At 41.4% G+C, this 13304-nt stretch overlaps 1 protein-coding gene across 2 annotated transcripts in view; it reads left to right on the top strand.

Moving 5' to 3' along the window:
- PAWR (pro-apoptotic WT1 regulator) overlaps positions 1-13304 on the top strand; it is a 160396-nt gene that overhangs the window by 114350 nt on the left and 32742 nt on the right. For both annotated transcript variants that reach the window (XM_044979741.1, XM_044979732.1), the window contains exon 4: positions 2682-2716. In XM_044979741.1, coding sequence (XP_044835676.1) covers positions 2682-2716 — 35 coding nt within the window. The remainder of the gene's footprint in view (positions 1-2681; positions 2717-13304) is intronic.

Here is a 13304-nt window from a genome sequence, read left to right as displayed (position 1 = left end):
TGATCAGCCTCTAGGACAAACTGATGTTGGTTGTGCTTACGTTATTTTCTTTGCCACCATGTCATCTGTTTTTCTTCTGCATTATATATCTATAATTATTTGAATTGGCAGAATATCCTTTCTTCAAGATTAGTACAGCTATTGCTGTTAGCCAGTTGTCTAATAGCTCCTCTTGCTCAGATACCCCCTGTTTTTTCCCCCTTATGCTTTGATAGCACTTGTTGCACTGGCTTTTAGCAGTTCAGCTGTTATGTTGTCTATTCCTGCAGCTTTCCCATTTAACTGCTTCACTGCTCTTTCTTTAGCTGATGGTGGTTCAGAGCTGATATCCATTCTGCCTTGCAAGCTGCCCTGTTCACCTTGGATATCTAGAATGCTTGCTTCTGGGTGAAATGCATGGTTCAGCACTTTGTCAAAATGTTCCTTCCAGGTTTCCAGCAACTCTTTGGCATTTGTTGTCCATTCACTGGCAGCCTTCTTCACCACTTGCATCATTGACCTGATTGGGTTTCACATAATTTCACCTTTTTGTATATTGTTTACACCTTGTTTTCTTGATGCCTTTTCTAGTTCTTGAGCATCTTCTTTCCAAAACTTTTGCTTGTCCAACCTTTGATTTCTCTACTTTACATAATGCTTTTACTACTTTCACCTTCCCAGCATTCTTAGCTTGTTCACACCTTTCCTGTAATATTCTTGTTTCCTTGTTTGTGCAGCTTTTGTTTGCTTACGCATTCCAGTAACTTCCTTTGCTGTTTTGTATTGCTTCCTTGAATATTTTCCATCCAGTCTGTAGTGAGATTTCTTCATCATCACAAATTAATAGCCTGAAATGCCTGGCAAGTATTACCTTGTATTCCCAATCCTTTAATTTATCAAGATCAAATTTGGCTCCAGTTGCACCATCTCTTTCTTTCACTTTAACTTAATCTTAATTTTTCCTGCTAGAAGTTCATTATTACTTTTCTACTCGGTCACTGTTGGATGTTAGTCCATAGAAGTGCCATCTGTGCCTTTTAATCATAATGTGGTCAGTCTGGGATTTTTTGTTTGGCCATCCTCCTACATACTGTTGGTTCACAGCACCTTATTCTGTTATTCATTGCAACCTTCTAGGTTTCCCCAAGCTGGCTACACCCTTTCACCACACAGAGGATGCATCTCTGTGCTAGAGGTATCACAGCTGTGGTTGATGGACCAAAATATCAGTTAAAAATACCCAATTTGAAATGTTGCTGCAAGAGATACGGTTTCAAGGTCATAAAAAATAAATGTTCTAAGCCAGGGGTAGGCAACCTATAGCACGTGTGCCGAAGGCGGCACGCGAGCTGATGTTCAGTGGCACTGTCACTACCCAGGTCCTGGCCACCGGTCGGGGAGCTCTGCATTTTAATTTAATTTTAAATGAAGCTTCTTAAACATTTTAAAAACCTTATTTACTTTACATACAACAATAGTTCAGTTATATATTATAGACTTATAGAAAGAGACCTTCTAAAAATGTTAAAATGTATTACTGGCACACGAAACCTTAAATCAGAGTGAATAAATGAAGACTGGGCACAGCACTTCTGAAAGGTTGCCAACCCCTGTTCTAAACTGAATGCTATGAACATTAAAGAAAAATAAAACTCTGTTAATTGAAAAAATTAGATAAGTAAACAGAAACTCTGACTCTTGGGACTGCTTGAGATGTAGAAAGCTGTTATATTGGCACGTTCTAAATTTAACTGTAACACTAAAGAAAAACAGGCCTAGGCAGCATTGTAGACAACTTAGTAAAAACCTGCATCCATTGTATAGCAGCAGTGGAAAAAAGCAAACATGTTCATGGCTTGTATTAAGAAAAGTAGATTTTTTTTAAAGTAAAATAAAACCATGAACCAGTGATGAGCACAAAGCTGATTCTGTCAAGTTCGAAGCTGAAACATACATTTTGCAACATTTGAACTACTGTCTAGAAATATGTGAAGATAATCTTGCAAACATGAACTGAATGCAAATGAACACAGTACTGTCTTACGGAGTCTGCAGACAGAATACTTCAGCGTTGCTGCTCATCAGTTACAAATGAAATTGAAACACTGGTCAGTTTTACTTTTGTCGTTCAGCAGTGGCCCTAAAGAATGGTAGCAGTTTCACTCAGCTGTCCTTTGACAAACCTAAGAGCAACAGTAGAAATGGACATTGGAGTTTTGATAACGGTAGAATAATGGAGAGATATCTACCTATGCATTCTGGAAGGGTCTTCAAATTTATATGATTTCTACTAACCAAAGGCTGAAATGAAAAACTTCCAGTTGGGGTCTAGAAAGAGTTTCCTTGTAGAAATCTCAGACCCTGCCTCTTAACATCTGAGTGGGGCAGGGATCTGGATTTTGCAGCACATGGATGAGGCAGCGATCTGGATTTCTCATCAGAATTTTGGCTGTACCTTTGGGGCCCTTTCTTCTCCTTCCCACCCCACCCTATAGTTACTACCTGCTACTTTTGGACTAGTAGGTCATAGACAGGATAATGTAAAAGCTAAATGATTATCTTGATCTGAAATTGCAATTCTAATTTTTAATTATTTGTAAATTGCTTGTATACGAGATGATTGAGTGTTCATAAAAGCATTAGTGTATTTAATGAAAAGCATGAAATTATATTTTCCTTTTTGTTTTTTCAATTTCTTGTAGGAATCCTCTAGAACAGTTTCAAGCAGATATAAAAGGTAAGGGACTTAGTTTTTAAAAATGTTTCAGTATTCTTTGCATATTGTGAACCTGTCTAAAGCAAAATGAAGTTGATTAAACATTTGGAATATTTGTCAACAGTAGGGCCCTCCTCCCTCTGCTTGATACCATGACTTGATTATTGGGCCAGTATTTAATCACAGAACCTGAGTAAGAGATGTAACAATCTCTTAATAGTTTTTATTATTTTGCCATTTTTTAACCAACTAAGTCAGCATTTTGTCTGATTTTACTGGAGTTGGTGCTCTCCATAGCATTCTCCACCAAACCAGGTAAGTTGGCTTTTGGCTGAAGTGTAACGTAGGAGCCACCTGTTTGTCTCAATCTTGTATGTGAAGTCACTCTGCTTGTTTGTGGGACAGTTGTCCTTGGGCTGATTTGGTACTGACCTATTCACCAACATACTGCACCTGCACTTAGGATGGAAGAATCCCATTCACTGTTACAGACTAGGGAACGAATGGCTAGGCAGCAGTTCTGCAGAAAAGGACCTAGGGGTTACATTGGACAAGAAGCTGGATATGAGCCAACAGTGTGCCCTTGTTTCCAAGAAGTCTAACAGCATTTTGGGCTGTATAAGTAGGGGCATTGCCAGCAGATCAAGGGACGTGATCATTCCCCTCTATTCAACATTGGTGAGGCCTCATCTGGAGTACTGTGTCCAGTTTTGGGCCCCACACTACAAGAAGGATGTGGAAAAATTGGAAAGAGTCCAGCAGAGGGCAACAAAAATGATTAGGGGGTTGGAGCACATGATTTATGAGGAGAGGCTGAGGGAACTGGGATTATTTAGTCTGCAGAAGAGAAGAATGAGGGGGGATTTGATAGCTGCTTTCCACTACCTGAAAGGGGGTTCCAAAGAGGATGGATCTAGACTGTTCTTAGTGGTACCAGATGACAGAACAAGGAGTAATGGTCTCAAGTTGCAGTGGGGGAGGTTAGGTTGGATATTAGGAAAAACTTTTTCACTAGGAGGGTGGTGAAGCACTGGAATGGGTTACCTAGAGAGGTGGTGGAATCTCCTTCCTTAGAGGTTTTTAAGGTCAGGCTTAGAGCCCTGGCTGGGATGATTTAGTTGGGAATTGATCCTGCTTTGAGCAGGGGGTTGGACTAGATGACCTCCTGAGGTCCCTTCCAACCCTGATATTCTATGATTCTATACCTGCCACTAGAGATAGATATGCCCAACATCCTGTTCTTTATTCATTAATGTCTTGTTCATAGCCTTTAAACCAAGAGTCTTGTGGCCTTAATCTTGGTACTTCAGAGAAGAATAGCTCTTCAATAGTTTGTTTGGTACAGTGGGGGGAAGAGTATAAAAATCCAACAACTTGTCATTTTTGGCAACCTAGCAGTAATATAGATACAGCCATCCTTTACTACTCAGTTTGTCAGTTTATTAGGAAGTATTAGTGAGAATCTGTGGACATGTCAGCTAAAACAAAACATCAATAGATTTTTGCTTTAAACTCAACCAAAGAATGTTCCCTTTTTAATGTCCGTTATTCAAAAGCTACTTTGCCATGCCTTTGTTTTTTCCTGATTACATAAAGATAATCTTTTTGTTCTCTCTACCAAATTTATTTTTTATCTTCATAGGCTATTGTATTAGAATAGTTGTAACCAACCCTTAATATCTCTACTAGTGTGGAGTGTCATTCTACCCCACAGAATTGTTCATTCATCCTTTTATGTCTGTGGCTGATATTCTACATTCTCGGTAGTCTTAGGGCTAGTCTGCCTTAGAAGCGGTACAGTGGCACAGCTGAACTGATGACGCTGTGCTGCTGTAGTGCGTCTGGTGAAGACTCTCTATGCTGATAGAAGAGAGCTCTCCTGTCAACATAATAAAACCCCTTCTGTGAGAAGCTCTGCTGCTGACATAGTGCTGTCAACACTGGCACTTAGGTCAGTGTAATTTATGGCACTTAAGGGGCTGGCTTATTCACACTCCCTAAGCCACGTAAGTTATACTGACATAAGTGGGTGGTGTTCAAGCTCTTAGTACTTGTATATGTGGTCTGTGAGTACTTCCCATTCCTACAGCCTTTCCTTGTTCCTGGCCATTCATTTTCTCAAAAAATAATGAACGGAGTTGTTGTCCATAGCCTCCCACCTGGTCTCTTGTCCACTTTGCATTCAAACCGTCAGTTTCCTCCTCCACACTACCTGGGTGCAGCAGAGAAGACTCACTGAGAGCACAGGAGAGACAGGCTCCCTACTTTCAGGGCCAGTGGAACTGGAGCTCCTCAGTAGGTTAGAAGGCCAACCAGTACTACAAGTTTTATTTCCTGTCAGCGTACAAGCCTGAGGTGGATGCAGATTCCCCTCTCCTAGTTAAACACACATTCTATCGATAGAGAAGGTTTTGTCTTGAGACCTTGTGGACAGGAAGCATCCTGCTTTTTGACAACTGTCATGACTTGACCAGACAAACTGAGTCTGCCTCACTAAATGAAGGGACAATGAAAGTTCAGTATGCAGATCTTAAAGTTTACAATTGTGGGACCCTGCCTCTGGATTGCCTGTAATCAAAAACCCTTCAACATTGCAAGTATCTGCCATTCTCCTACCACAGGAAGCATTTTCAGTACAGAGCTGGTCTCTCCTTTTCGATTTTTGAACCTTGTTAAGGGCCTTTATCTAGGTCGTCTTAGACATGGTGTGTGAGGGATCCACATTGACCCTTTCCTGGATGACTTCTGCTCATCACATCTTCAAAGGAGAAGCATTCTAGGATTTGGCTGCAAGCATGAATTTGTTACAGGCAAAAGAAAATAATCACCTCTTCAGTACGCAGGCTGCAACATCTGGGTATTGTCCTAGACAAAATCAAATGCAGCTACCAATCATGTCATTGTGTTGAAAATCCTTCAATGGGTCTGCTTGCCCATGAGGGCTCTGTAGAGGGCAAAGAAGTTCAATCTCTGAAGTAAGTCTGAATTGAAGCCCAGGATAGTTTTTCATAACCAGAGAGGAATCCTCATCCAGTTTTTGGCGATAAGGAGCACATCTAGAATCCCAAGTGACGAAGATTAGTTAGTTATGCAGAATCAAAGAAAAGCACCACCTAGTTAGAGCACACTTCCTCTGTGTTTTCCACCAAGCAATATTTGACAAGCAGGTTATAGTCCTTGCTAACCCCAGCAGCAATGACATTCTTTAGTCATCAGAAGGAAGCAAATTGGGCAGAAAACTATGTGTGGTCTGTCCATGTCAACAAAAAGGCAAACTTGTCAGCAGAGTGGCTCATCAGGAGAGAAATAGACCCCACAAACATTTAAGATAACCCAGAAGTTGATTCCCTTTGAAAGATCTGCTTACCCTGACTCAACCTAGAGACTGAGAGTTTTGCTCACAGTGAATGAAATCCAGAAGTGAGATTAATGGGTTTTCTCTTCAGAAATCGCCCGCCCCGGTCCTTCTCTGTCATCTTACCAATTCTACCCACCAAAGGCTGTAAAGAAAATATAATTGGATCAGTTTTTACAGTGTCACAATACTCCTCATAGCTCCAAACAAGGCCAGGTTTCTTGCACCTTATCCAGGTATAAATGTGCCTCCATGTCCAGAAATGTGTCTTTCTAAGTCTGGCCATTCACCCATCCATATCCTCCTCTTCTGTGTTTAATATCAAAGAAAGAATTAATTATTTGAGAGTAATTGCATATATGTGCAGACATTTTCCTTTTGTCCCATCAGAAATCCATCAGTCCTAAAGAGATGGACTGGCACGTAGTAGCCATGCAGAGGGAAGATAAAATGTACCTAAAATGGCTGAAGGTTACAGAAGGTTGACTGCACTGCACTTAAGGTGAAATCCTAACCCCATTGAAGTCAATGGGAGCTTTACAACTGACTTCAGCGGAGCCAGGATTTCACCCCTGATGCTTTTTACTAGCAAGTGGTCAGGGCAAGAAAGCTTTGTTGGTAAAGGGGGTCAAAAGTATGTATTGTAGAACATAAATGCCATCCAAAAACTTTGCAGTTCTTTCCAGTGGATGGAAAAATTCAACTGCTTCTGATGAAGAAATATGCAACCAGCAATAAAGTTCTTGATCCACATGTTCTTGAGGTACTAGGGATGCAGTATTTGGCCAAAGAGTCCTACGGAACACGGTGTTTTAATAAACCCTCAGCCTACACTGACACTATGTTTATATAACTTTTGATTTAATCATCCTCCCTCCTCACCTTTTCTGCTGTGAACATCTCATTGTTAAGATTACGAGATAAGAAGACCAAAAAGAGAAAAACTTTCTGATCATTTTCTTCCTTGAACTTTGAGGTCCCTCAAACTGACCCTCCCACAGAGAACTATATCTGAGGAGTAGTAGCATTTAAGGCAGTGGTTCTTAACCTTTACTGCAGCCTGCACCCCTTTGGTTCTCAAAATATGTTCTGGCACCCCTTTATCAAAAATCAAAATATGTTCTCGCACCCCTTAAACCTAGATATATTTTTTTATATTACAGTAGTTGTTAAAAAAATGTATAATGTTAATACATAGGTTTGATGAAACAAAGTAGTTGTACTTACGTGCCTGTGCTTAATTTGTGTTTTCGATGATTTACCTTCTAAAAAAATCTGGCATGTCTCGCACCTCCAGAAAGGGCATCTCGCACCCCAGCTTAAGAACCACTGATTTAAGGTGTCACTTCACTTGTTGCCAATAATTAAAGGCTCCATTGCAAATATTTACTTTGTAACATCATTAAGTATTTTGCTTTAAAAGAAATTTAATATTTTATATCTTTGAAAGCTATAGCTTTGAGAGAGACTCAGTATTCAGTCTTAAACACCAGCCAGGACAAAAAAATCTGCTTTGCCTTCAATCATCTAGTAGTGGGAGGAAAGCTACTGCTAACACTATGGGGTATGAAAGGCCTAAAAAAAGAAATGAGTACTTTTTCCTTTCTCAATGCTTTGCTTATACAGAACATTCATATAAATGCTCTCCTGTGGCAAAATCCCACTTCCTCATCTTCCAAATGTCTTCAGTTATACTCTAACCCAGACCTGTGTGCGTCATTTTACTCACTGCAAGCTGTCAAACCCCTGGATTTTTCCAGTCCCCAAGTTGCTATGTGGGCACTCATTTTTTGGGAGTCAAGCATGCATCCTCTTGAAGTAACTTCGATTTTTCTGAGTGGGTTATAATTATATCACCTGGCCTAAGAAACTAATTTATTTGATTGTTTAATTTTTGGTTTCATGGTGAAATGACACAAACAGGTTGTCTTTATTTGAATGTTTGATCATAGAGTGCATATCCACAGGAATCAACTTTTTGTTAACAGAAAGTCAGTTGAAAATGTAGCATCATGGCAAGGAATTTAAACACAAAAGAGTTGGAAAAAAGAGAGTACAGATACGGTTCACTTTAACAGCTCATTTTGATTTCCATTTACTAGCTCTGGAACTATTTGGCTTCTATGATCAAGTGTTTTTAAAACGTCTTAGGGTACGTCTACACTACGGGATTATTCCGAATTTACATAAACCGGTTTAGCAAAACAGATTGTATAAAATCGAGTGCGCGCGGCCACACTAAACACATTAAATCGGTGGTGTGCGTCCACGGTCCGAGGCTAGCGTCGATTTCTGGAGCCTTGCACTGTGGGTAGCTATTCCGTAGCTATCCCATAGTTCCCGCAGCCTCCCCCGCCCCTTGGAATTTCCGGGTTGAGATCCCAGTGCCTGATGGGGCAAAAATCATTGTCGCGGGTGGTTCTGGGTAAATGTTGTCAGTCACTCCTTCCTCTGGGAAAGCAACGGCAGACAAGCATTTCAAGCCCGTTTTCCCTGGATTGCCCTGGCAGACGCCACAGCGTGGAAACCATGGAGCCTGTTTTTCCTTTTGTGACTGTCACCGTATGTGTACTAGATGCCGCTGACAGAGGCGATTCAGCAGCGCTACACAGCAGCATGCTTTTGCTTTTGCATGACAGCAGAGATGGTTACCAGCCATACTGTACCATCTACCATACCATAAATTGGTAATAAGATGATCATGGTTACCAGTCCTTTTGCACTGCACCATTTGCTGCTGTCATAAGTGCCCCTGGCTGAGATCAGCCAGGGGCGCAAAAGCCAAAATTGGGAATGACTCCCTGAGACAATCCCTCCTTTTTGGTATCTAAAAATAGAATCAGTCCTGCCTAGAATATGGGCAAGTGTACTAGAGAACCACTGTATCATAGAACCAGAGAGCACAGCTGCTCTGTGTCAGATCCTGCAGAAATTATGAGCTGTATGCTATTCACAGGGGGTGCTCCTGCAACAACCCCACCTGTTGATTCCGTTCTTCCCCCAGCCTTCCTGGGCTACCGTAGCATTGTCCCCCCACTTGTGTGATGAAGTAATAAAGAATGCAGGAATAGACAGTGACTTGTTAGTGAGAAATGAGTGGAAGGCAGCCTCCAGCTGCTATGATAGTCCAGACGGGACATTAAGCAGTGTGGAGGAGAGGAGCCCAGCATCCCGCTGCTAGTCCAGGGGCAATTGAATCTTTTCTTTACACATGAAGGGGGGGGCTGATGGAGCTCAGCCCCCTGTTGCTATGATGAAGACGGTTACTAGCCATACTGCACCATCTACCAGGAAAAATTAGGAGCAGGCGCCCTTGATCGACCTAACTGATGCTAGTCGGCATGGTTACCAGTCCTTTTGCACTGCCCCATGTGCCAATAGGCTGATGATGATGATGGATATCAGCCATATTGTACCATCAGCCACCCATGGCTGGGGAGGAGCAAGGATGTTGGTGTTGAGTGCTGCAGCATCGCGTCTATCTGCAGCATTCAGTAAGGATAGGGTGACATGTAAAAGAGTCAAGAGAGGATTGTTTTCCCTTTCACTTCTGGGGGTGGGTGGGTGGGGGGCGTAAATTGCCGAGCTATGCCCTGACCCACCGCAGACACTGTGTTTGACCCTAGAAGCATTTGGAGCTCAGCCAAGAATGCAAATGCTTTTCGGAGACTGCAGGAACTGTGGGATAGCTTGAGTCCTCCAGTCCATGAGCGTCCATTTGATTCTTTGGCTTTCCGTTACGCTTGTCACGCAGCAGTGCGCTGCGTCCCTGCTATGGCGTCTGTCTGGAGATTTTTTTAAAATGATTTTGAATTTCGTCTTCTGTAACGGAGCGCTGATAGAACAGATTTGCCTGCCCTTACAGCAATCACATCCGCATGGTCCATGCTGGAGCTCTTTCTTTATTTTGATTTTTAACTGCATCGCCACACGTGCTGATCGGAGCTCCACGCTGGGCAAACAGGAAATATTCAAAAGTTCGCGGGGCTTTTCCTGTCTACCTGGCCATTGCATCCGAGTTCAGATTGCTGTCCAGAGCGGTCAGTGGTGCACTGTGGGATACCGCCCGGAGGCCAATACCGTCGATCTGCGGCCACACTAACCCTAATCCGATATGGTAATTCTGATTCTAGCGCTACTCCTCTCGTTAGGGAGGAGTACAGAAATCGATTTAAAGAGCCCTTTATGTCGATATAAAGGGCCTCTCAGTGTGAACGGGTGTGGCGTTAAATCGGTTTTACGCTCCTAAAACCGGTTTAAACGCTTAGTGTAGACCAGGCCTCAAAGTCTTAATTTAAGAAAACAACAAACTTGCTTATCACGGTTTAAAAATAACTCAAAGGTTTTGCAATGGTTCATGGATCGGACAGACTTGGCTAGATCAATTTACAATAAGAGTCAGATGAGAACCTCTTTGTCAAGTCTGGTTCCTCACTCTGGCACTTCGAGTGCGGGGGGGGGGGGAAGGGAGCACAAGGATTCTAAAAATTAATACTGGCCACTCCAGGCTTGTATTAAACTCCCAAGATTACAGCTTTTCTCTGACCTTGGATTGGTAGATGCTGCCACCACCCAAGTGCAAAAAAAACCCTTTGAGAACCCAGGAATGTGCACTTGGGAATTCCTTCCTGTGGGGTACCCTCAAGCCCTTTCACTCCCTCCTCTGGGAAGAGCTGATAAAGAAAAAAAGGAAATCAGCTGTTGCCACCAGCTAATTAAACATAGGCACAAACCTATTAGGACTCAAAAATCAAATCCTGTTCTTAAAAAAGGTAAATTTTATTAAAAACAAAAAGAAAATACATTTGGAATTTAGGCTTTTTGCTAGATTAAAAAAAAACAATTACAAGGATTAAGCATCAAGATACCTCTCTTGAGGTCCAGCTTAATGGTTACAAGTAAAACAAAAGCATTTGAAGGTTAGCACAGAGGAGTGCACAAGCCATAAAGAAATAAAAGAGAGAAACTTAATTGCATCTTCCTAGACATTTCCTGATCTACTTATATATCTGTGGTTTCAAATTAGTAGTTTCTAGGTATGATCTGATGGTTTTTCATACCTGGCCCAAAGCTTTTTAGAGCATAGTTTCAGCCCTGTCTCTGGTCTCCGGGAGAACAACACAGACAGACAAAAGGAGAAGTTTTTTTCCCAATTTTAAAAAGTTCTAGCTTTCCCATTGGCTCTTTTGGTCAGGTGCCCACTCACTTCCTTTTACCTATGCAGGGAGAGCATAACCCTTAACAGGTAAAGGAAGTAGAGAACAATTACCAAGTGAGATTTTATAGCTAACCGGCTGGCTGGGTGTCCATAAAAGGCTACCCCCTGCTTTCATTTATCACACTCTTCGTGACTCTTGTGGGGTATGCTCACCTGGTAGTTTTTATTCCGTACTGGAAATTGATACAATATGGTTTACAAATAAAATAGAAGCCCAACTTCTTGGTTTTGTTTATTTGACAGTACTGAACACTGAGATGAAGCCCAGCAGGTAGAAACTGCCCCCTCTAATTCCAAGAGGGTGTATGTTGTGCTCTGAAATGCATTTTAAAAACCCTTATGTTAAATAAGTTGTAAGAAATCAGTAGAACTTATTTGGAAGTACTATGGATGAAATGTTAAAGCCATCTAGAATTTATTGCTAAATGTATTACTTCAGTGACTAAAAGCTCCACCCATAACAGTTTCAGCTCCTGGGTCTCACTAAACCAAAATATGTAAGCACAAAAATATTTCGTAACATCAGGATTCCCTTTATTTTTGTGGGGTTTGAAATACTGCCCTTAACTGTTATGTTTGGACCTCATGATAGACTTGTAGTCTCAATTAAGGTGTCTTATGTTGGGGATGAGGCCGCTACCATGGTGCTAGACATGAGTTTCTTTAAGATGGGGATATCAGAGTCCTCTGCAGGGTCTGAGAGAAGAAAGTTGTGTGGGCACATGCACTCTGATCTTTTCACTTTTAATTCTCTTGTAGCCCCTACTGATGTTGTGCAGAGTTCTTCATACTAACTTGTCCAACATAACAAAAGTCCAACCAACCTGTATATATGATGTATAAAAGTAAGCAAAAATTCTAGAAAGAGAAACTGGAACCAAATAGATGTGTTTCTGGCTAAGAAAATTGATTAGGAATCTTCAAGGCTCCTGTAATATCGTGGTTTGGCATAACATCAAGCTGAAACATTCTAGAAATACAGAGATATGTTTATAGTTTAAATAACCAAAATGTATTTTTGATTGGGTAACTTCGTTGAGATGAGGTTGGCACCATTTGTGGATGCTGCTTATTTGGGAGCAATTGAAAGAGCCAGTAGGACAATGAGGTGTGCGGGGGAGCTGGATTGGAAGGAGCAGTGCTCACATCTGTCTGCTGGAACCCACTTTAGGGTGTTCCATAACACCACTGCTCCTTTTGTCTTGACCAGGCCAAGTAAGAGAGAGTGCACCAGATTATATTACCACCTTCGTTGGCTTTGGCTAAATCATGAACAACACCTAGGATGTGAACTTAAGCTCCTGCTTTTACCCTCTCCTTAGTGTGTTATTTTCCTTCTCAGTGTTTTCTCCTGTCTTTTTTCTCATCCATCTAGTAAGAGTTCAGCATAGCCAGCCAAGACATATCCACCTGCTTGCAATACTGCTGCCATCTTGTGACCTTAGAGACAAGCTCAAAGTAATGCCTTAAAAATCCTGAGGTTGATAAGTTTGCCAGGCTTCACAGTAGCTAATAAGACAGTGCTGTGCCTACAATTTCTCAGCCCTATTGGTGGCAAGCAAAAGAAAACAGAGAAAATGTATTTTTCTATCTGTCCTATTGTTTTTCCCCCCTTTTGTATGAATTTGCCCCTTCCTTCCCCCCCATATGTTTGTTAAAAGGTTTTGATTATAGTAGTTACAATTTGGGTAGCTAGCGATAACTTTACAGAAAACTCTGGACTCTGCTTAAATATTTAATGTTGTAACAGTAACAAGGCTTTTATTAAACATCTTATCACTTGGGCCAGATTCTTCCCCTTATCAACATAACAGTGACTAGTGTGTTCAACGAAATCCATTCTCGTTTGCTAAACAGTCATACAAGCATCGTAGTCTGACACCCAAATGATGACCTGCTCAACTTAATGCCCAAATATGCCTTTAAATATAAGAACAGAAGCCTCGGTACAGCTATAATTAAGCTGTCAGATGTTCTTCCTGAAAAATTATAATATCAATTACTATACACCCTGTAGCCAAGGCAGAAAGACATTT

The sequence above is a fragment of the Mauremys mutica genome, chromosome 1 (assembly GCF_020497125.1).
Source record: "Mauremys mutica isolate MM-2020 ecotype Southern chromosome 1, ASM2049712v1, whole genome shotgun sequence".
Taxonomy (NCBI): domain Eukaryota; kingdom Metazoa; phylum Chordata; order Testudines; family Geoemydidae; genus Mauremys; species Mauremys mutica.
The sequence above is the reverse complement of the archived record's forward strand: the minus strand, read 5'-3'. Positions and strand labels throughout refer to the sequence as shown.